Raw genomic sequence first — 25,466 nt, 5'->3', positions numbered from 1 at the left:
CTCTTACAGATATATCGTTACACAAGTAGTAACTTGTGCATCTGAAAGAGACACGTTAGTGACAGATTCCTTACCTTAGAATAGATACCCCAGCAATACCAACCCCGGTGGTGGGTCTGCGAACCAATAATCACACCAGAAAGTCCTGGAGGACGGAACGGCCAAAGAAGCCATCCCTCCGGACTTGGCTGTCCAGGCAGTAGTGTCGTGCAAACGTGTGCAGCGAGGCCCACGTAGCTGCCTGGCAAATGTCCTGCAAGGCACTCCTCGGCCCAGGGCTGTGGTAGTCGCCGTGGCCCGAGTGGAATGAGCCCGCAATCCAACAGGGGACTCCTTCTTAGCCAAGGAGTAGCATGCCTGGATACACAAGATGATCCACCGAGAGATGGTCCGCTTGTGCACCGACTTTCCCTTCTTAGCGCCCACGTAACCAACAAAGAGTTGGTCATCCACCCGGAACTGGCGTGTGCGATCCAGATAGTAAGAGAGCGCACGTTTTGGGTCCAGACGGCGGAGCCTCTCTACCTCTTTCGAGGGATGCGGAGGCGGAAAGAAGGTGGGCAAGGTAATGGACTGCCCGATGTGGAAGGCCGTGACAACCTTGGGCAGGAAAGAGGGTCTCGTCCGCAACACAACCTTGTCCGGATGGACAGAGAGGAAAGGAGGTGTGGAAGAAAGAGCCTGGAGCTCACTCACTCTCCTGGCAGAGGTGATGGCAACCAGGAAAGCGGTCTTAAAAGTAAGAAGACGGAGAGGACAGTTATGGAGCGGCTCAAAGGGTGCACACATTAGGTAAGTAAGTACAAGATTCAAGTCCCACTGGGGCATCACGAAAGGAACAGGAGGGAACATGTGTGTGATGCCCTTCAAAAACCTATTTACAATGGGGGACTTGAACAAGGAAGGCTGATCAGGTAGCCTTAAGAAGGCGGAAAGGGCAGAAAGGTACCCCTTGATAGTGCCCAGAGCAGAGTACTGCTGGGCAAGAGAAAGAAGAAAGAGGAGAGCCTCAGAAAGGGGTGCAGAGAGTGGGTCCACAGCCTTTGCTGTGCACCATGCCACAAATCTGTTCCACCTGCAGGCGTATACCGACTTTGTGGAGGAACGCCTGGCTGCCAGAATGACATTACAGACTTCGGGAGGCAAGTCAAATGGCCTCAACTGTCGCCGCTCAATCTCCAAGCTTGTAGGTGGAGGCTGGACAGGTTCGGGTGGAGAACCGTCCCCTGCGACAGAAGGTCCTCGCGAAGAGGCAGACGAATCGGGGGATCCACTGACATGCTGAGTATCTTCGTGCCCAGTCCGGAGCCACAAGGATAACCTAGGCCCGGTCGCACCTGATCTTCTTCAGCACTCTGGGCAGAAGTGGTATAGACGGAAAGGAGTACAATAGACCGCAACTCCACTCGCGACGAAAAGCATCTCCGAGCAAGTGCCACCTTGGAAATTCCAACGCGCAGAACTGATGACATTGCGCGTTCTCTTCTGTGGCAAATAGATCTAACCAAGGCTCTCCCCACTGCTGAAAGAGGCCTTGCTCCATGTCAGAGTTCAGACGCCATTCGTGATCCATCATGCACCGACGGCTGAGTTTGTCCGCCCTGGCATTCAGAGAACCTGCCAGGTGTTGAATCACCAGGGTCACGCCCTGATGTTCCAGCCACTGCCAGAGGCGTAGAGCCTCCTGGCATAGGGTCCACGACCCCACTCCGCCTTGTTTGTTGCAGTACCACATGGCGGTGGTGTTGTCCGTGAACACCTGCACTACACTCCCCCGGACAGAGGGGAGGAATGCCTTCAGTGCTAGTCGGATCGCCCGCAGCTCCAGAAGGTTGATATGGAGCTGGGACTCCGCCCGAGACCAGAGGCCTCTGATCTCCGCCTCTCCCATGTGGCCACCCCAGCCCTGGAGGGACGCGTCCGTCACAACCACGTGCTCCGGGTGGGGTAGGGAGAGGGATCTGCCACTGACCCAATCGCGGTCCGTGAGCCACCACTGCAACTGTCTTGCAGTGCCCTCCGAGATCAAGACATGATCGGACAAGTTGCCCTGATGCTGGGCCCACTGAAACTTCAGGTCCCACTGCAGAGCCCGCATCCGCCACCGGGCGTGATGCACCAGAAGAATGCAGGAGGCCATCAGCCCCAGAAGCCGCAGCGTCAACCTGACCGAGACTCGGGATAAAGGCTGAAAGATCGGAATCAGAGCCTGAATATCCCGAACCCGCTGTTCGGGAGGATAAACCCGAAACTGAGCCGAGTCTAGAACCGCTCCGATGAAGAGGAGCTTCTGAGAGGGACACAGGTGCGACTTCGGCACGTTGATGGAGAACCCCAGCAAGTGCAGGAGGTCGGCCGTAGTCTGGAGGTGGCTGACGACTGAATGGGGCGAGCCCGCCTTCAACAACCAGTCGTCGAGGTAGGGGAAGACTGACACCCCTAACCTGCGCAGATGAGCTGCGACCACCACCATCACTTTCGTGAACACCCGTGGGGCGCTGGTAAGGCCGAAGGGGAGCACGGTAAACTGAAAGTGCTCGTGGCCTACCGTGAATCGCAGGTAACGCCGGTGGGCCGGCAGGACGGGGATGTGAAAATAAGCGTCCTGCAAGTCCAACACTACCATCCAGTCTCCGGGGTCCAGGGCAGCTAAGACCTGAGCCAAAGTCAGCATCTTGAACTTCTCCTTCCGGAGGAAGCCGTTGACATTCCGTAGGTCCAAGATAGGGCGTAGGCCCCCTTTGCCCTTCTTGGGTACCAGAAAGTAGTGGGAGTAACAACCACACCCTACTTCTGGCCCAGGAAAGCGCTCGATGGCCCCCTTAGCCAAGAGAGCCGTGACTTCCTCTTGCAGAAGTTGCAAGTGATCCCCCGACACGCGGTGGAATTGTGGTGGCATGGCTGGAGGGGTCGCCTCGGAGGGGAGGGAGTAGCCCCTTCGGACGATTTGCAGCACCCACCTGTCCGACGTGACTGTGCGCCAGTGGAAGAGGTGATGGCGAACCCTGCCTCCCACTGGCGTCACATGGGCCTGAAAACAGGGATTAGGAAGGTTTTAAGGCAGGTGCTGCGGAGGGAGGTGTGGACTGGCCTCGCCATTGTCCCCGACCGCCGCCACGGCGGTTTCCACGGCCGCCACCGCGCTGTTGAACATTCTGCGGTGCGTGGCTGGCAGCACGTGTGGGGGGCGCCCCTTCCGTGGCTACGAAAGGAGCGAAAGGCACCCGATTGCTGGCGTGTGGCCGAGAGGCCCAAGGACTTGGCCGTAGCCCTGGAGTCCTTAAAACGCTCAAGCGCATGGTCTGCCTTGTCGCCAAAGAGGCGACGGCCATCGAACGGCATGTCCAGAAGAGTGGCCTGGACATCGGCCGAAAAGTTGGCGGACCTCAACCAGGCGTGGCGTCGAACCGCCACAGTCGTTGCCATAGCCCTGCCCAGTGAGTCCGTGGTATCCAGCCCACACCGGATGGAATATCGTGCTGCATCTCGGCCCTCCACAAGGGCTTGGCCGAGTTTAGCCCGGACCTTCTCCGGACATTGTGGCAGCACTTCCGCGCCCGTGTCCCACAGGGTGTGGATGTAGCGGCCCAAGAGACATGCTGTATTGACAGACCGCAGTCCCAAACTCAGGGACGAGAACACTTTCTTCCCGAATTGTTCATATCTCTTGGATTCCCGATCGGGGGGAGCCGTCCGGAATGCGGTCAGGGAAGTAGAGGCCTGGATGACCAGGCTCTCGGGGTGGGATGGGTGGACAAAAAGTAAGGGTCGCCCAGGGCCGGGCGGTAGCGTCTGGCCACATTCCTATCCACAGGCGGACCTGTGGAGGGCTTGGACCAAGTGCCCACAAGAACGTCACACAAGGCCTCATTAAACGGCAGCAGAGGCTCATTGGAGCTTGCTTGCGGTTTAGGGACCTCAGTGAGGAGGCTAGGCCTCACGGCCGTGACGGGGAGCTCAAGGTTTAAGGCCTTGGCCCCCCTCGTCAACACTACACTGTAAGCAGCCCCCTCCTCCGTAGCCACGGTGGGAGGGGAGACAAATCCAGTGTCTGGCGAAGTGTCAATACCACTGGCCTCCCCAAGCTCATATGTCCAGTCCTGTGGAGACTGGCAGTCTCGTGCCAGAGGGTCAACAGACCCCTCCCAATCACCTTCGTCACCCATCTCCTGCAGAGCAGGGTCATCAGACGGGGCCGTCTCATGGAAATAGAAATCTCCAAAGGCCGTCGGAAGCGGCGCCCAGCGGCGCCGCTCCGGCGCCAGATCCGGACCGAAGGGAAGATTGTGGACGGCATCCACAGTGGGCGCTGGGGAGACACCCACGGGGCCGGCGCCGGTGAGGTCCTGAGGTCGACCGGCGCCGACCCGGATCCGGAAGCGGATCCAGTGAGGGCCTGCGGCGCCGGGACCGAAGTCGCCGGCGGCACCGGGGCCGAAGCACCCGACGACGTCGGAGCCGAAGCACCCGACCCGCTAGGCCCTCCAGCCGGGGCCGTTGGGCCCGGAGGCACCACGGGACCCGGCTGCGGAGGGAGGGACCTCATGGCCATGAGATACCGCTCGACCTCCGCTGGCGTCGGGTCATGCCCAGGGACCCGAAGGTGTAGGGCAGGCGGCGACGCTTGCCACTTGCCCAAAACTGGAAGAACATTGGATAGCGGTGGGCAAGACTATCTCTCACTCCTTGGGAACTAATTTAGAGGTAAGCACCGCTCTAATCATGTTTGGGATAGTGCAGCAAGACGTAGAGAGTGCCTATTTACCATGTAAAATGTCATCACCTGATCTTTTATCTAATGTTGTTAGCTAGAAGGGAAATATGTAAGCTTTGGACCCAAGCTCTGGCCCCTACCTGGAAAGCCAGGAAGAGATCTGTGATCTTCTTTAACCCGTTGCGTGCTCATGACGAGCTCAGCTCGTCATGAGGCACGGTTGAGCTGCACTGATGACGAGCTGAGCTCGTCATGACCGTTGGAACGTTCACACTCGGGGATAATTTTCCGGCTGTGCTGAACGTTCCAAAACGGGTGTGGTCGTGACGAGCTCAGCTCGTCATGAGTGCAGCTCCACTGTGCCTCATGACGAGCTGAGCTTGTCACAAGCATGGCGGCGCCGTGCGCGGCCCCCCCTCCCCCCGCACAGCAGGTGAAAACGCCCGCAGCCAAGGGGTTAATGAATTGGATAGGAGGAGGAAGAATGGAAACGAAGGAGGAGGGTTTGGGGAATTGCTAAAGATACGAGTTATCCCCGTCCAATGATTAAACGCTCTCAATTCAGTAAGGCTGGGGAGGGTGTGATCGCTCAATACAGCCCAATCTGGATTGAAACTGAACCCGATATTGAGCACGAGGAACGTCTGAAATCTGGTTGGTGCTTATCCGTGGTGATATGAGGACTAAACAAATATGGAATCTGTAGGTACTACTGTGTACAAATGACTTGATCAAGTTTATTTCTAAACTAGATGAGGTGTGGCCACCGTCACTCTTCACGCCTGCACTTCAAGTGTGCTTTCATTCTGACATCCAAGATCCTGCATCATCTGGGAGCCCATCCATGATTTTGGCGGATATCCTTGGCACCTGGAGGCTGACAAAATTGGGCCCGGAAGAACAAACAACAGCAGAGCAAAACTAAGGCTTGGTGCTGCAGCGTTACAGAGATTGATCTGCGTTGGAGGGTGGGGGAGGAGGTCAGACAGGTCACAGTATGTTGTATGGTCCACTTGTGAAAGGCCCTGGATGAGGCTTGTGATTCGCCACAAACTTTCAAATGTGGAGCTTACAGCAGGTAGCCAGCACTCTGGCATCCCAAATGCTCTCCCTCCGAGAAGAAACACGCACTGGACAATTCAGTAAAAAACTGATTTTGGAGACTGTCTGGCCTCCCTAAAACTGACACATCGACTACGTGCAGGTTCTGGTTTCCTAGGGAAACATTAGTGGGTAGATAAGATTGGACCCAATAAACACACCAGCAGGGTCATGAGCATGGTGACGAGTGTGTGATCATACTGCAAAACAACCTAAGTGATGTATGAACACCAAAAGTATGGCAGTAAACCTTGTCCAATAATCTTGGGAACCCTAAAAAAGACCACAGCACTCAATCACAAAGAGCAAAGCAAGCTCAAAAAGTATTCCTTCTTGACAGGGGTAGAACCAGCAAGTTTTGCTTGGAGGTATCATCGATATCACAGCTAAGAAGAACTAAGGTTGAGAACCAGTAATAAAGAACATATTGACAGTGCTACGAGATTCCAGGGAGGCCCTGGAACAGAAAACAGAAACAGTAGCTACTGATTTGAATATTTTATAAGCAGACTTCTACAAAATTGCAGACCAAGTGAATTATGTTTAGAAATGAAAATCCTGAAAGATGCAGTCCCCAAGGTACTTTTGACGTTGTTGAACCTGGCCACCAAAGAGGAAGATGCAGAGGGAGAAATAATGTACAGGTTGTGGGTGTCCCTGAAAAACCCCAAGAGCAATGCATTGAGTAATCTGTTGACATTTAATTACAAAGGTAGTTCAACCTGGATGTGGCTCTTCACAGTGGAGTGAAGAATCAAGCTCCAGTGTCCTTGTAAAAGCTGGGGAAGGCGTCCTGAGTGGTTTTTGTGAGAAATGTAATTATTGTGAGAGGGATATCATCCTGCCAGCAACAAGAACCTGCAGACCCAGGAAGTGGGAAATGCAAAAATGTAGTGTTTTCCCTGACTTCATACCGGCAATATAGAGAAGACAAGCACACTTGAAGTATTAAAGTGGGAGCTGCAAAATTTAAATCAACTACATGTTCTGGCAGAGGGTAAAACCTTGCATGTATTTTATACCCATATGATGACTGGGAGTGGCTAGAGGGACAAAGATCTAAACCTCTGGGATGAACAGTGGAAAGACGTTAGTATCAAGAAACTCATGGCACAATAATGGCAGACAAATAGACAGGGGCATACCTCGGTAGTCAAATGAGGGAAAATATGCTGACGATGGTTTGTTAGGGAGGACCAAACAATCTTACATGCTCCCGTCAGATCCCAGACCAGTTGAGGACAGAAACAAAAGAGGGCTGAGGAAGGCTTTAAGCGACCTGACAAGGAATCCCTAACATGAGCAACACTACAGAGGGAGACACACTTGATAGCTCATAATGACTGGAGATGGATGAACTGGCAGGTGCTAAATTATCTTTGTTCATAAAATCTGTGTAGTAGAACAAAGTGAGAATCCTAGTGGCTACACCAATTCGAACACTGAAAGATGCAAATTGGCACTGATATGTTCGAAATGGATGTATGGCAGAGCAGTTTGGAGCTCACAGCACACGAATATAATAATAATAATAATAGATCCACATTTGTAAAGCGCACAATCACCCGTAAGGGTCTCTAGGCGCTGGGGGCCGTCGGGAAGATTAAGCAAGCTATTGCCCGAGGTCACATGGTGCTGGGCTAATCTGCCGCCGGGGATCGAACCGCGATCCCCAGATTCCGGAGTCAATCGCCCTGGCCGCGGCGCCACACCTGGGGTGGAGGTATTCGGTTAGCTTGTTTTGTTAATGTTTATTTGCAGTCAGAATGTTTTGCATAGAAATATTGAAGAGGGTAAATGGAGATCGGACGTACTTCTAGAGATAGGAGGTGAGATTCACTGTAAATGCCTAGTAATGGGGATAAGCCAAACTTTTTAATGTGGAATGTCAATGGGTAACAAGATCATAGGAGAAGCAGCAGAGCAAATCCTACCTAGACATGAACCAGACATCATTATGTTCAAAATAGTCCACCAAGTTAGTAGTATTTGTAATTTTATTGGGCGAGTAAGTTTCAAGTCGCAAATATAGTTTAGGTATATCATATTTTGAAACAACACTGTGCTACAGTTTAGCATAACTGTCTGTAACAGGAAACAACCTTTACAACGGACTACCTTTACAACGCATTCATTACAACGCAACATCCTTTACATCGCATGCCATTACAACGCATGTCATTATAACACGTCCCTACAACGCATGCCATTACTACGCATTATAAGGTAAGTAATGGGGAATAGTCATTTTTACCCCTAGACTATCAAACACTTACCCCACTGTTGCCCTAAAAGTAATATGCGTTGTAATGGTATGCGTTGTAATGGTATGCGTTGTAATAGAATGTGTTGTAAATGTACTTTCTAAAAATGTGTTGTGATGGCCTGTGTTGTAAAAACATGTGTTGTTAAGGATGTTGCGATGTAAAAACTGTGGTGTAAAGGCATGCGTTGTAAATGTTTGGGTTGTAACGTCATACATTCGTCTGTAACCTTTATCCATTTTTCTTACATTTTTGAGGTACACTTTATTTTATAAGCAAACAATTGCCAATCTTGCTTTCACTTTTCTGCATGTACCCACATATACTAAAGGGGCAATACAGGTGCATTATGAATAGAGACAGATTTTAATATTTTATATATATATATATCACAATCTCAGCATTCTCTCACCAGGAGCCCATATTCTGGATACCAACGGCGCAGAAGAAGAGAGGAAGACCCAGGGTGCAGGTGAGCAGTGATTTTATTTAGTAGCGTGGAAGGCCCACCTCAGCATAACGTTTCGGCCTGCACAGAGGCCTTGGTCACATGACGCATAGGGGAGGGGAGGGAAAATTTAAAGTGCAAGTGCAAAATTCATTAAAACGTGATTGGTTGCATTGGTCAGATGCTTCTGCAGTAGGTTCATAAACATGAAAAACATACTACACGGCTACTCCAAATTACGAGATAATCCCTGATTCAATAACTCATACATGTGCAAAATCAATAGGGTGTAAACAGTAATTTCCAGGATTAAGGTTTTATCGGCTGCCAATATAAAGGCATATGCACATGGTAAAATATTCATTCGGAATTATACATTTATAAAATGTTGTCAATGATTATATACCAGATAAAATTCATCAGTGTAAAACCAGGATAAAACCGTACAAAAGTTAAAATGAAACTTAACTTATGATGGAAAAACACCCTAATATACATATTTAGATATTGCACAAAAGTGATGACGGGCATATACTATTTTGTCTGTGCCCCGGAGGAGATAATATATATATATATATATATATACACATACATACATATCTGGCTTTCGCAGCCAACACTCCTCTTTCTCACAACCATAGTGTTGCAGTGTAAACTGGAAGCCAAAGGCATTTGTGTTCTGCCAGGATTTGCTCAAGGGCCACAAAGGGTCGCTGTCTTTGTTTTTACAGAAAATGCCCTAGGCATCCAGTGATAGGAATTTCACAACCCTGTAACCTTAATAAAGAAGGTATGTTACCTGATTAGTTCCATGAAGGGTCCTGGTCCATGATGGAGCCTTTACACATGAAGTCAACAATGATGTGCTATATAAACAAATCCACTGAGTTGGTCCCGATTGTCTCACCTGGAATTTAAAATGAATAACGAAAATGTGTTTAAAAGTCAAAAAAACGTTTCAATGCCTCACCAGGTGTCGTAAGCACAATATAAATACATCTACAATTACAATTTACAATGTATGCAGCTGGGCTTATTTATTACTGTAGGTATAAATACCATAAATAAAAAAATGTTTAAAAAAATTACTTGCCAGAAAGTTTAAGCAAAGCATAAACTAAAGAAACAATAACGGCCAAATTATTTGTTCCTCACATTCATTGAAGAAAATGTTACTCTATTCCCTCACTCCATGTATTTCATGAATCGTCCACCGCTTATTTATGGAAGTGTAGTCACTAAACATTTTTAGGTCTCGCTGAACCAACGCGCATGCGTTGTTCTGCGAGAGTATAGTAGGCAAAACAAAGTCTTGAAACCAGCGAGGATTGTCCCCAATGCATGTGAGGTACTCAAGCGCGACGCTTCCCCAGCGTGCGCTTGGCCTCACTTCTCAATCACACCCCATATGGTGTTCCCTCCCACTCGCTCATCAAAGGCTGCTGCTCCCCCGCCAATGCGCTCCCGCCCCACCGCCCCACCCCCCCACAGCAATGCCAAGAGCTTGTTTGCAGAGCAGTCCTGCTCTGTTCCGCCCACGTTCTGTATACTGTAGTGTGTCATCAGTTGCAATGCAGCTTTGCAAACAGACATCGTACAACCTTTGTTTAAGTGTTAAATTGGTCGTGAATTCAAGAATGTTGTCGCAATTTGTATTCAAATATTCATTTGTGCTACGCTCCGTATTCAGGACCTTATCTCCCCGATGCCTGTTTTCTTTTATTACCCGCGTAATTTTTTGTTTACTTTGTTTCCTGCTCGTGTTCCAAGCTTCCTGCCATAATTTGCACTTTATCAACCTGGCGTTTTAATGTACCTAAAACATATTATAAATAAAGAAAGCGAACAGGAACACGCAGTGTTTAGATGGGAATGTGACGTAAGAGATCTAGTGGTCGACTTTATAGCTCTGTATTTGCCCCTCCGTCTGCCGGCCGTACGTTTTCATATATTTCCGGCGCTATTTTTTTACAGAACATGCTTTTGTTCAGACCCACGCTCTGTATATTGCACTATGTCTGGATACTGTTTGCTTTATTTTATGACCGGCTCAATTTTTTGTTTGTTAACTATTAGCATTCACAAATACGTTTGCCTTCCTCTACCCCAACGGACCTCCCAGGGCTACACTAAACTGTTATGAGCACTTTCCCTTTCATGCTTGCTTCCAGACCCCGTACGTTGCCTTTTAAAACATACATACATACATACATACATAAATCATAAGCAGTGGCAAATGCACAAGGTTTCGTCTATGTGATTAATAATATTTTTTGTTGTTGAATGTTCTGGTTCTCTCTGTCTTATTCCTTTAACCTCATTCTCTGGCTCAAGCTTTTTAGGTCGAGCTTGCTCGACTTTTAGTAACAGGGGATCTTAAAAGTGCAACCCAGCGTGGCCATCTGCCTTTCCTTTGTCATGGGTAATTAAGCGCCTCTCTCCGGGCACCCTTTCATGTCCGGGCGAGCAGGCCAATGCCCCTATGCTGTTGCAATAACAGGCTCACGTTTCACCCGGCCCTGTACCACTACAGAGACACAACTTAACTTTTCCAGAGTCACCATCATTTAAAATAAGACTTATTAAATATGCTGTTTGTGTGTGTGCATTTGTTTTTTTTCTGCTTGTGTAACAGGAATTTAGCAAATGATATTCACTCCTGGGCGAAGCACAAGCTGCGTCAGTTTATATAATAATAAAATATATAATTAATAGGCAATGGGGCAAAACTTTTTTAATGCACCATTGGAAATATTCTATTATGTATCCCGTCGTTGACCTTTGCCTGATGACATTTTACCAGCCTTTTATCTTTAATTTAAAGTGAGAACAGTCAGTATCTACAGCTTGTGCGCAGATCATGATACCTCATTGCATTTCCGCTATAAACGGGTAACGCCACCCCCCTCTCTGTGGGCCCGTGAACATTTCATCCCACTGAAAGCACTAATGCTTAGGACTGCCAAAGAGACTCTTTTCCTCAGACCCTGTGCTTTGACAGGACCTGTGCTTGTGCTATAAAATCTATGTATGCATAGGTTTCAAAGCTAGCATTGTGTGTTGTTTCATGTCAGCTGATGCATTTGAATTGATTAGTTGGTGGCGTAGACTGGAGCTACTGTGTTTTCTCTTTCCCATTACACTTTATTTTAAAAGTTCGCAACAGACTCTTGTGACTTGGGGCCCAGCATAGTTAATTAAGGAAGTGCAATGAATAAGTCTTCTTAGATAAAGGACCTCCTTAACTCTCTCTACACCCCGCTCACTACACCCCCCTCTCACTACACCCCCCTCTCTCTACACCCCCTCTCTCTACACCCCCCTCTCTCTACACCCCCCTCTCCACCTCCCTCTCTCTACACCCTCTCTCTACACCCCTCTCACTACACCCCTCTCTCTCTACACCCCTCTCTCCACCTCTCTCTACACCTCCATCTATCTATCGCCCTCACTGTATCTATCTATCGCCCTCACTGTATCTATCTATCGCCCTCACTGTATCTATCTATCGCCCTCACTGTATCTATCTATCGCCTTCACTCCATCGCCCTCACTCCATCGCCCTCACTCCATCGCCCTCACTCCATCGCCCTCACTCCATCGCCCTCACTCCATCGCCCTCACTCCATCGCCCTCACTCCATCGCCCTCACTCCATCGCCCTCACTCTATCGCCCTCACTCTATCGCCCTCACTCTATCGCCCTCACTCTATCGCCCTCACTCTATCGCCCTCACTCTATCGCCCTCACTCTATCGCCCTCACTCTATCGCCCTCACTCTATCTATCTATTGCCCTCACTCTATCGCCCTCACTCTATCGCCCTCACTCTATCGCCCTCACTCTATCACCCTCACTCTATCGCCCTCACTCTATCGCCCTCACTCTATCTATCTCTGGCCCTCACTCTATCTTTCTATCGCCCTCACTCTATCTATCGCCCTCACTCTATCTATCTATCGCCCTCACTCTATCTATATATCGCCCTCACTCTATCTATCTATCGCCCTCACTCTATCTATCTATCGCCCTCACTCTATCTATCTATCGCCCTCACTCTATCTATCTATCGCCCTCACTCTATCTATATATCGCCCTTACTCTATCTATCTCCCTCACTCTATCGCCCTCACTCTATCGCCCTCACTCTATCGCCCTCACTCTATCTATCGCCCTCACTCTATCTATCGCCCTCCCTCACTCTATCGCTCTCCCTCTATCTATCTATCGCCCTCACTCTATCTATCTATCGCCCTCACTCTATCTATCTATCGCCCTCACTCTATCTATCTATCGCCCTCACTCTATCTATCTATCGCCCTCCCTCACTCTATCGCCCTCCCTCTATCTATCTATCGCCCTCCCTCACTCTATCGCCCTCCCTCTATCTATCTATCGCCCTCACTCTATCTATCTATCGCCCTCACTCTATCTATCTATCGCCCTCACTCTATCTATCTATCGCCCTCCCTCACTCTATCGCCCTCCCTCTATCTATCGCCCTCCCTCTCTCTATCGCCCTCCCTCTATCTATCTATCGCCCTCCCTCTATCTATCTATCGCCCTCCCTCTATCTATCTATCGCCCTCACTCTATCTATCTATCGCCCTCACTCTATCTATCTATCGCCCTCACTCTATCTATATATCGCCCTTACTCTATCTATCTCCCTCACTCTATCGCCCTCACTCTATCGCCCTCACTCTATCGCCCTCACTCTATCGCCCTCACTCTATCGCCCTCACTCTATCGCCCTCACTCTATCTTTATATCGCCCTCACTCTATCTTTATATCGCCCTCACTCGGTCTATCTATCACCCTCACTCTATCTTTCTATCGCCCTTACTCTATCTATCTATTGCCCTCCCTCACTCTATCGCCCTCCCTCTGTCTTTCTATCGCCCTCACTCGGTCTATCTATCACCCTCACTCTATCTTTCTATCGCCCTTACTCTATCTATCTATCGCCCTCACTCTATCGCCCTCACTCTATCGCCCTCACTCTATCGCCCTCACTCTATCGCCCTCACTCTATCGCCCTCACTCTATCGCCCTCACTCTATCGCCCTCACTCTATCGCCCTCACTCTATCGCCCTCACTCTATCGCCCTCACTCTATCGCCCTCACTCTATCGCCCTCACTCTATCGCCCTCACTCTATCGCCCTCACTCTATCGCCCTCACTCTATCGCCCTCACTCTATCGCCCTCACTCTATCGCCCTCACTCTATCGCCCTCACTCTATCTATCTATTGCCCTCACTCTATCGCCCTCACTCTATCGCCCTCACTCTATCGCCCTCTTTCTATCGCCCTCTTTCTATCGCCCTCACTCTATCGCCCTCACTCTATCGCCCTCACTCTATCGCCCTCACTCTATCGCCCTCACTCTATCGCCCTCACTCTATCACCCTCACTCTATCGCCCTCACTCTATCGCCCTCACTCTATCTATCTCTGGCCCTCACTCTATCTTTCTATCGCCCTCACTCTATCTATCGCCCTCACTCTATCTATCTATCGCCCTCACTCTATCTATCTATTGCCCTCCCTCACTCTATCGCCCTCCCTCTATCTATCGCCCTCCCTCTATCGCCCTCCCTCTATCTATCGCCCTCCCGCTATCTATCGCATCACCACAGCATAACTCAGCACCACTACAACATCACTATGCGCTACCACAGCATCAATGAACGCCACAGCATCACTCGTCGCCACCACAACATCACTCAGCGCCACCACAGCATCAATCTGTGCAACCATTCAACAACAACTGGTTCAAATATGTTCTCTCAATGTTTCAAGCTTTATTACAATTGTCACATAAAGATGTTAATATTTCACTTCTGTTCTTGGATTTTCGTCACAATAAAATACACTGAACATAATCTTCACAAAAGTTATTTACAAAAGTTTAAGCTATTACCATTATAAATTACAATAACTTTTACTTAAGTATTCATAAAAAAAAAAATTAAAAGCCATAGTTATTTGTAATATCAATACATCTAAGTCACGTAAATACAACACATATTGCATTACAAATGCTATAGGTATCACATTTACGAAAGTTAAAACTATTAGCATTGTAAATGACAAAGCTATTAATTTAGCTATTTTCAAAACCACACAGAAATAAAACATTTGTCATTTACAATACAAATAGCTCAAACTCTCCTAATGCGAGACCTATTGCATTGCAAATGCTTGTTTAAATCTATCAGTGTATGCACTCACACAGATCGAATGGGCAATGTGCCGTTTCAGCAGATATGAAAGCCATTCTTCTCCTCCCCTTCTTTCCATTCCTCCATGTTTGATGATTTAACACCAAATTATATATCTGTTGATGTTTGTTCAGACTGACTGCCTGACTTTGGAGGATACTGAGTCATCTTTAGTTCATTTTTTTTGTATTAGTTGATGAAATTTCTCTAAGAAGTGTAATTAATTAATCACAACATTGCTATTCCAAAAAATAATTAATGGATAAATGTACTAAATATTTGGGTCCTGTGGGTTGGTGTTCATTTGGAAGAAGAATTCGAAACAATGCAACTGTCTTGCTAACTATTTCCAATATACGACTGAGTAGAAAACATGTAATTAGATGTTTGTTCACGCCAAGCTTATTCGAAAAATATAGATTTTACATTAGGTGCAAGTCTATGATTGTATTTCAAATTCTAAAACGGAAGCTGCAGTGGTTTCCGGCGAGCAGTGCTTTTTCCTCAGCATGTTTTTTTCAAGTCATCTTTTGAGTGGCAAGTAGTGTCCCATGTTCAATGTTTTTCCAAGGCCCCATTTTTTTATCAGGGTGAGATAGTTTTTTTTATTACCACACAGAGCCACCAGCTCCCTCAGCACGTAATGTAACGGTCCCCGTTTGGAACTGCTTGTATGCCGCACTTTGTCTCTGGGGCCGTGTCCCCCACCAGGCATGCCGTACTTTGCTTCGGGGACTGCATAGCGCACAAGGCTTCGTGCCAGGAGGCGCCATCGTGAAGAAACGCAAGTAGCAATCCTCTCTTGCATTTTGGCGCGTGCCCCAGGACCTGACAGAATCCCTACTGATCTCTACAATGAGGATGTAGCACTCTGGGGATCCTACATAAACTTATTAACTAATTCTAACCTCAGAGGCACCCCTATCCCTTTCTCGTGGAAAAACGCTGAGATCGTCCCAATTTACAACAAGCATTTGCAATGCAATAGGTCTCGCATTTGTAAAGTTTAAAGTTGTTGGTATTGTAAATAGCAATGTTTTTTGCATGATGTGGTCTATTGTGCACCCTCAGACCCCATGAAAACCCCCCTCCCCAACCCGAGAGCATGGTCTGGTCTCTTGTGCACTCTTAGACCCCATGTGAAGCCCCCGCCCCCCACCTGAGAGCATGACGTGGTCTCTTGTACACCCTCTGCCCCATGTTAAGCCCCCTCCCCCATCTGAGAGAAATTTACAGTGGATATAACCTAAAAACAAGCCCACGTCCTTCCGCTTCCACACTAACCACTTTGATTCTTAAAAAGAAGTGTAAAGTAACGGCTTCCAGTGTGTAATCCTTGGAATAAGAACGCTCACGTGGCTGGGGCAGCCACTTCCGGAAGAGATATTGTTGTTTCTTCTGGGGCGGCTGGCTTCATATTTCCGAGACGGGATTTTACTTTCTAGCCAATAGGAGGCGCTAGCAGGTGGTAAATCCAACCTTATGCCTGCTAGTGCAACCCTTCAGCTTGTCAGTCAGCATAAACTAAGTTTTCCATTGGCTCTAAGAATCGAGGTGGTTACTGTGGAATCGGAAGGTTTTTAACCAAGAGCCATTCTACTGGCTAAACCGGCATAAAAATTCATATCTTTTGTAAACAGGCTAATTAATATCCAACTACGGTATTTATGCCTCAAGGAGGTAAACAAACCTGCTCCAGCTGTCCGCTATCTCTGCAGGGGCTCTAAGGTTCTCGGAGTGAGGTCCAGTCGCACAGGTCTCCACAACAGAACAGCACCAACGCAGTCAAGTAGGGGAAAGTGGCTGAAAATGTTAGAAGCCGCCGACAGGCCCACTCTCTGGGCGTGGTCTGGCTTCTAGGGAATCAGGCACTTAATTGACCCATTTAAGGTGCCCCTCAGACACACATTTGTCCTGCGGCTGGTGGGGAGAGATGAGCAGCTTAACGCTTTGGTGACTTCCAGTCGAGTAGGCCCATAAATCACGCTCGTAATACAAACAGAAACAAAACACCTAGTCCACAGCCGTCAGAGAGCCAGGAAGTGAACGAGGTTCTGGCTGGCACCTTTCCCGCTGCTTTCTGTTCTTCCAGATGTTGCTTGCTGCCAAAACGAATCTTCTTTCCCATTACTATAAAATACCGACAAATCCAGTGGCTGTAGCCTGGCGGCGTCCAATATCCCGGTACACCAGGAAATGTCCCGTGTAGCTACTTTGTGGGGATATAATTTGGGAATTTTAGTGCTAGCGAAAGGTGTTGAATTGAAATGAGCAGGAACGGAGAGCCCGCTGTATCAGTGGACTGGTGTGCAGTGCGAGGGACTTGGGGTGAGGTGAGGGGAATGCTGCCCTTGCATAAAATAAACTGCAAAGCACAGACAGTAGGGAAACGTTTTTGATGTATTTCTTAGCTTCAGTCGCAACAAGTTTGCCAGGTTGGCTTGTGAATGTGTTCCTGGAATGTTTGGTAAACCTTTGGCAGTTCTCGCAGACTTGTTTATTAATGGATTCAGGCCGTGAAAGAGAGAGGGAAACAAGATTCCGCTTTTATAGTTTAAGCTGCAGAGAAAGCAGGTTCCTCCTCGAGGCTTTATTTTACGGTTTATATCAGCCGTGAACCGCCCCACAATAACAGACAGCAGGGCACTGGGGAAAGTAGCGCGAGCAGGGTAGAAGAGGTCGCAGTTAGAGCAGCAGGGAGAAAGTGAAAGGAGAAAGCCCGCGAGTGGTCAGACACTGTGCGCCATTGCTCCCCGGCCCCACCAGAATTGCCTCAGTCCCAAGAAGACGGGCTGCCTCGTGAAATGCTGGAACGACGCTGAGGCTTTCCGACTGCTGACCATACTGGGATGGGCTTTCACTGACAGTACAAAGCCTGCTCAACCCCACTTGTAAATTAAAAGCACTATGCAGACGAAGAGGCAGCCGCACTACCATCAGTATACAACACAATTCCACCTACTATCACATTCCCAACTACAGTTACGATGATACAAGCACGGAATCAAAACCAGTGGTGTGTGCGCACCACAGAGGAGCGGGGGCGCGCGGCAGCAAAGCGAACGCGTGCTAATTATAAACACATTTATAATTTAAACCAGATGCCGCTGATGCGCGTAACAGACACCAATAGGCCATGGGTGGTTACACTTCTAAAGGAAGCTGGGACATACACCCGCCTTTCACCAAGTGCTGTCTTTTTTAAAAAGACGCACGCAAAAGCCAATTGCAGCCGACGAAAACAAAAGCACACGCACGAGCGTGTGGTCAGCTTTCAGAAGCCCCTACATGAAGTCTCGCTGCGCGAGCTATTCTGCGCACTGCAACGCTAGGTGCGAGACCTAAAAAAGGGGATAGAGCAAACCCATCCAGTTATAGGTCAATTAGCCTCATTGATTCTCTGCAAAAGATCTTCAGCAAGCAAATCCTGGTCCGAATACAGGATTGGATTGTAGAATCCAATATCCTGCGTGACCTCCAAACAGGCTTTCGAGCAAAAGTTAGCACCCTGAACCAAACCCTCCGTTTGTTGTGTATATACTGGAAGGAAGTCCAAGTAAAAAGCGGAAAGCTGTATGTGGCTTTCGTAGTCCTGTGGACAGCCTTTGATCTAGTCCAGCGAGCAAACCTCTGGAGGGTCCTAAAGAAGTAGGGTATACCTAAGAACCTTTTAGATGTTTTAATTCGATTATACTCATCAAACACAGCACAGGTGGGATGTGGGGATGGGGGTCAACTCACAGATCTCTTCCCGTTTCAGTGCGGAGTAAGGCAGGGCTGAGTCCTTGACCTTTTTTAGATCGGTGTGATGCCCCAAAAATCGGCAACAAAAGAGTACCTGCCCTGCTTTTTGCTGATGATACACTTTTAATCTCAAAATCACCACATGGACTGCAGTAGCTTTTAAATGATTTTATTTGAATTTTGCAATGAGCAAGGGTTGGTGCTAAACAATACAAAAACAAAATATATGATCTTTACAAAAGGAATGATTAACACCTTAGGAGCTCGTAAACAAACCTCCCCAGTGCTGCGCTGTCCATTATCCAGTGCTGAACTGGACGTCCAGCGGTCCCACGCAGCACTGGGGAGGTAGTGCCCGTGACGACCGTTGGCCGACGGCAGCACCTAAAGGGTTAAGCCCAACAAAAGCTCTGTGTTAGTTGGAAACATCAACTTGGAAGGTGTCGGCACTTTTGATAACTTGGGCATTCGCCTGACCCCAACAATAAATTTGATGGCACATATTGAAAAGGTGAAGATGCAACTTATACATCAGACCGCCAACATTCCCAAAATTCACAGGAAACCTCTATCAAGACAACTTGCACCGGCCCTGGAAATGTATAATACTAAAGTCCTAGGGGTGCCCTTTATGGGGCTGAATTCTGGGGTACAGGTTTGATAAATTGCCTGTCTTCAATTGAAAATCGCTTTCTTAGATCTTTGGTAGATCTACCTGTAGGCACCCCATTGGTGCCCTTATACTTGGACCTTGCGGAAAGGCTTCTGATGTTCTGGTACAGATTGTGGACTGTGGATGAACTTCTACCATACCGGGAGTCTCTCTCAGACCTTTTAAAGTCTCTATCGATTACCTTGATCCACTGGTTTAGGGTATTAAAAGAGTTACTAGGGAGGCATGGGATGATGGGGTTCTGGTTTGACCCAGATAGCCTGGTATCTGTATTGAGAATGAAGTAGAAGGAAATGTTTTGGGAATCAACACTATTGCAAGTCTTGACAAAAGCTGAGGGTCATCTGGCTACTAATTTTCTCAATTTCAAATGCGCCCCCTTTTTTGAGGAGACATTGGATGAAAAAGTCCCTCCTATGGCCCAGGAAATTATTTTTCCAGTTTCGGTACAAAACTATACCCACTAAACTCTTTTGTAAAAAATGGAGTAAAGATGTTGCCACTGAGGATCTTTGTCCTGAATCTATTGTGCATTGGCTATTTTTTTGCCCGAATTATAAATCTCTTACAGAAAAATGGACAATACCACTCTGTAAATGAGTTGGACCCGCCCACTATCTGGAGGTGTTAAGAATCTTAAGTACGGACACATGTAGAGTCGTGGTCTTTGGTTTGTCCAGATATTGGTATGCACTGTGGCTAAAACGAACGAAATGCACTTTATGATGGGCCTGGCTAAAAATTGATATGTACTGTAGACTAAGCACACACCAATCTCTTTATGATGAAATCATTAATTACAATTGTGTCTTCTGTTTTTATATGAAATGTTCTTAACTATGCTATCTGTCCCTCTTTAATTGTATAATGTATGTTCTGTGTACTTTTATAATCCCTTGTGATCGAAATAAAGCGAAGATGCTGATGATGGTAACACAATATTTTCTTAAATATCTTCTAATGTTAACAAAAAAGTATTCCACGCCATGGCCCTCCTGTAGTAATATTCTTAATTATTAGAAATAATGCATTTAATAGACAAACTGGTCAGTGGCTACACTTAAAATTATTGTTCAATCATTTTCATTGATTCCTCTCCTCGTCTCTTTAACCATAAAAAGAAGTCCCTTTATATTAGCAGGTAATATTTCACATCAGGGGTCGTACATAGATGATAATTATCTTGAGACATTCTATTAATTATATTGGCAGTTAAATTAGTCTAGACAAAATTACTTTTAATAATAATTATTAACTCACAGCTAAAGGGTTTGTGCTTCGGGGGTTGTGAAAGGTTTATCTGTCACTAAACCCTGATTTCTATTTCTATGTGTAAATGGTTTAAGCTCGCATATGTGATGCACTAATGCAAACGTTTTACTATTAGGCCAGCACTGTAAGGAAATGCAGCAAGCTGTGGGCCCAACATGCATTACTGACAGTGGTTCCAGTATAAAAACACATGCATTTGTTTGCAAAACTTAACAATTTGAAGCTACTTTTAATGCTCACATAATTCTCACTTATTACACTCAAAAAGCCAGAAAGTAAGATTGGTGATCTTTTGCTTTCAAAATAAAATGTACACTTAAAAAACGTCAACTTTGAAAAAACGTTATGCTAAACTGTTGCAAAACTTTATATACAATTTCTCTGTTTTAGTAAAATGTACTGATGAGGGAGAATCATTGTAAAACCATAATTGGTAACATGAAAATAAGTTAGGGGCCCAATTCTTAAAGAAGTACACACAAAGCACCTGCAGATATATGACCTTGCGTTGATGCAGATGTACGAATTTCAGGCATTCATAAAAGTTTACTGAAGTATGCCAGAAGACGGTACTTCTAGAGAATTTTTTTGAATTCCATATTTGTATGAGAAACTAAATATGGTGGCAGGTACAAGTCCCTACTCAAATAATACTGGCACCACTTCAGGTTGAGAATGCCTCCAAAATAAATGCCACTAGGTCAAGAATCAGTATCGGCCATGTAAAAACCAACGCATTACACTGCTGCAGGACAGGTACTCCGAGTTCTGCAGAAGCAAATATAGGCTTTATGTCACTATGTTTACAGTGGCTCAATGCATGAACAGCGACTGCATGCCTAGCCCACAGGCCACGAGGAATGGACCAAACGCACATGGGCAAAGCCTCTAGGGTAGAGCACCATCCAGTGCTGCCAGGCTCCCCAACTCTCCCTTGAGGCCACCATCCCTTTCTTACACCATAATCCTACTTCACAGAGTCCTGCTTCATTTTCTGAGCTTTTTTTCAAGTCGGCATTAAGCTTAACGTCACTCATTCCAAATTAGCAGAACTCACATTGTTCGAACGTACTTCCATCTGTTTCAGTCCCAACCACCCTGATACAGAATTATGTGTGAAGTCTTGATTAAACCACATTTTTCTTTGCGCAATTTCTTCCAAGCATCATTGTGTCTCTTCTTACATACTTACTCACAATCCTTTACCCCACTAACTGGGAGCAGCCAAAACACAGCAGATTAATTTCACCTGATCGTTTGGTCTGCAGCACCAAGCATCTCTGTTAAATTCTCATCTCAGCTTAAGTCTGTATGACACGTTGTTTGGGTGGAAATGCCTCTTGCATGGTGTGACGTTGTGTTGTCAGCCTTGAGTGCCCAACTGAAAGTATCTGGTATGCTTTTTTTGGGCCTTTTTACCTCAGTTTCATGTAAACAGAGCTTGAGTACGAAGGCTTAGGTATGCCCCTTGACGCTAGTAGGGTTCTGGAACTTGCAGGGATACGCCTAGTGCAGTCTTCGTAGTGGCAGTGGACTACTACTGTCCCCGTCCCTGTTTCTAGCATGTGGAGCAAGGTAACCTAGATCTTTGCGCTGACATCTCAGACTATGCATATGTATGCGTGTGGTCTGCCTGTTACACACATAGTGCATGTGAACAAGAGTGTAGGACTGTGGGTACCCTCGACGTGTTCCTCTGCACAAGATGTAGGTGAGGTTACTTTCACTGATATTGGAAATGTATTGCTGAGATTCCTGAGACTGAAGGGATGGGATCTAGAGAGCAAAGTCAAGAAAGAGGAGACGAGCTTCCCCTTAATAATTCAATAAGGTCCTTTTGAGGCAGAGGGCTGCTCGTTGGTCGTTGTGAATAGTGGTACATGGTAGATTGTGGGATTGCAGCAGTGTCATTTGAAGGATCCTTTTAGAAAAGTCTAGCCTTTTGTCGCTCTTCCTGATCACTTTTGGTGAGGCTGTTGATAGCCAGGGCTCCTGACAAGACTTCTACAAGCCTGCCACGTGTGCCCAAGAGGACTTAGAGGTAGGTAGCCCCGAAGCATTTGCCTAACTTGAGCCTAAGCGGACAACACCACTGTAAGTGAAGCTGCTGCCTCGAGGCACTTGACCACTGTGTACCGTACTTTTTGGCTTTCCGAGACCCCAGCCAGAAGACAGCATACATGAGTTATACCACCAATGAACTGTTAAGTGCCTAGAAGCTGTTGCACTGTGATCACCAGAACCGGAGACCAAAAGCAGACTACATCACAGCTTCGACTTCGGGAGGGCTGTCCAGATGAGACACGGACTCATCAATCAGACCAAGTGGAGGCCCAGCCTGCAGCCAACTTGCTGTGTGCCCGGAAGAGGGCCGCCAACTGGAAGACAGCTGCACTCGGGACGCTGCCTTCGCCTCTGCCCACAGGCCCGTGTCTAGTGCCAGGGTTGGAGCAGAAGGCTGGCGCCCCTGCACCAGGTGCGACTTCTAGCATTGAAAGGAAGGCTTGGACTGAATCACACAGAGATGTAGTCGAATTCTACAGTGGGTTAGCAATTGGTGAGATAAAAGGTCCTGAGCACACGATGCTGCCTAAAAGGCGGGAGAGGAGCACTGCACCGGTGCCTGAGACCAAATAGGTAGAAGAAGAAACAAACGGGCATCCATGCCCAAAGAACAGTAGCCCTGCGCCAAAGACTCGGAGTATCTGAACTTTTCTAGAGAGTACAATTGTGAATGAATAAAAGAATGAATGAATTTATGGACCAGTTAATTACAACTTTTATATTTAACATCAAATAGCTCCATCCTACCAGCGATAACCATCTTAAAATCCATCAATCTTTAATATGCTATTTCTACAAACTGTGTTGGTAGGAACACCCATTACATCAGGATAACATTTATAGAGGCTAAAAACAATTGTTTTTCTGTATGAGATGTACCTTGAAAAGTGTTACGGTACTATTATTCTGTGCGAGCAGCATGATAGGCAGCAATTGCACCTCTTGATAAGCATGTCCTGTCAAAACGCCCTTACGGTCATTGTTTGTTTCCAGACTGGCAGAAATTATAACAAGCATTGGCATAGCCAATAGGTCTTGCCTTTGGGACCTTATAAGTGTTTAGCCATGCAGTATATTACCCATTACAATACATTAGCCATTAAAGACATCAAAGTTTTGTGGTAAATCAATGGCGGAAGAGTATAGTGGTTTGTGGTAAGTCACTGGTGGATGGGTATAGTTTCTAACAGGCTTACGTTTTGTGCAACATCCACACAACATAGAACATGCATAAAGCGCTATATCACACTGAAAACTTGTTTAGATGGAGGGAGCAGCCGAAAGGGGCACAGGGAAAGAGGTGTGGGCGAAAGTAGCACAAGGAGAGAGGTGCAGGGCAAAACGGGGATAGGGAGAGAGGTGTGGGGCAAAAGAGGCAGATGGAGAGAGGTGCGGGCGAAAGGGGCACAAGGAGAGAGGTGCAAAAGAAGCTGGAAATGGCAACAGGGGACAAACTCACTTGAAAACAATGCGATGACAAACAATGTACCGGAAACGTCAACAATAAAAGGTCAGCAGCCAATGGAATGAGAATGCATGGCAGCCCCACAATTCAAGATTTAGTGATGAAAAGGAAGCACTGGGTGCACTGTAGGAGTCTCAGACTTTTATCAAACGCACACAGCTGTCACGTGACGGGGTTCAGCAATAGGGTTTGGTAACAGGTAGCTGATCAATCCAACATCAAAAAACACTATCCATCAGCTTTGTACATACTGCGGATATCTGAAATAGCAGTGACACTGCAATACAACACCTCTCCACGGGGCTAAGAAAATCGCAAAATGCCAATAACCAGTTAGACAAACAGCGACCTCGGAGGGGTGGTGGTGGTGGGCAAGCAGTGCTGTGGGAGGGGTGAAGGGGTGAGCGGGACAGCACGAGGAGAATGTAAATTTTTGGAATTCTGACTAAATATATCCAAATTTCTGTGAGAATAGAAGGTAAAATATTCAAGGTATTAGCAAAGAAATAGAACAAAGCCAGTAAGGGGCATGCTTGAAGCAACATGGAAGGCTCGGTGAGAGGCAAAAAGAGGCAGAATGAATAAATAAAAAGATGGGCGTGGGTGCGTGTGCAAGCACGGAGGGTGGGAAGGGCTAGTGATGACGGGGGAGAAACATTGAGAATTGTTGGTTGGGGTTTAAAAGAAGAAATACATTAATAAAAATGCAGATTACTTGTTGCACGTGGCATCCATACCGGAGGTGTCTGTGTTTCGCTGGGAGGCTGCGGGTCACATGAAGTCCTCAAGATGAACACCCAGAAGGAACCCTGAGGCTGCAGCGACCAGATGAGAGGAGGGCATTGCGCGCTGAGTCAGAACCATGAGGGCATTGCGATGGACCACCAAAATTAACAATGAGTAAAATTACCTGAGAGGGAACCAAGCAGAAACCAAGCACCCCAAGGAGAGCAATGCACCAATAAAAAGGCATAATTTCCAACTGGCACAGGAACAAACCAATGGCAATCAATGGGCGTGGTTAGAGCCCATATTGTAGATACATCATCTCTTGCAGACAACAGCGCATGCGTGCTGCCTAGGCTCGACCTAAAAAGGATCCCAGGCGTTTTAAAGTGCTTAGTTGACAAACTCATCAGCCCTTAAAATACAGAATGCTGCGCGAATTGTTAATAGAAGCACCCAATACTTCAGGTAAAATTGGACAAAGCACAAAACAGTCATTCAGGTGCTGAAAGCACATTAACACAAGTTAACAATGTCCTTACCCAAAGTTTACAATACAAAAACAGTAAATGAGCTGTTTTGTAAAAATGTTCTGTGCAAATGCGTCATTGGATTTTAAATATGTGACGTAGGTGTTATAACGAGCTTGCAGTTTTTAAAGTGCTAAGTAGTTTAACAAAGTGGCAGCAAATTCAGGTTATACGATTTCAAGATTGATTTTAACATTTCTCCAATAAAGGAGTTACAAATAAGGAATAAAAACATGAGTT

At 47.0% G+C, this 25,466-nt stretch overlaps 1 protein-coding gene across 1 annotated transcript in view; it reads right to left on the bottom strand.

Annotated features, from left to right (window-relative positions):
• Positions 1-25,466, bottom strand: part of UQCC1 (ubiquinol-cytochrome c reductase complex assembly factor 1) — a 486,967-nt gene that overhangs the window by 381,614 nt on the left and 79,887 nt on the right. Inside the window, exon 2 of the mRNA XM_078652195.1 lies at positions 9,327-9,434. Within this exon, the coding sequence (XP_078508321.1) occupies positions 9,327-9,434 (108 nt within the window). The remainder of the gene's footprint in view (positions 1-9,326; positions 9,435-25,466) is intronic.

The sequence above is a fragment of the Lissotriton helveticus genome, chromosome 7 (genome assembly GCF_964261635.1).
Source record: "Lissotriton helveticus chromosome 7, aLisHel1.1, whole genome shotgun sequence".
Taxonomy (NCBI): Eukaryota; Metazoa; Chordata; class Amphibia; order Caudata; family Salamandridae; genus Lissotriton; species Lissotriton helveticus.
The sequence above is the reverse complement of the archived record's forward strand: the minus strand, read 5'-3'. Positions and strand labels throughout refer to the sequence as shown.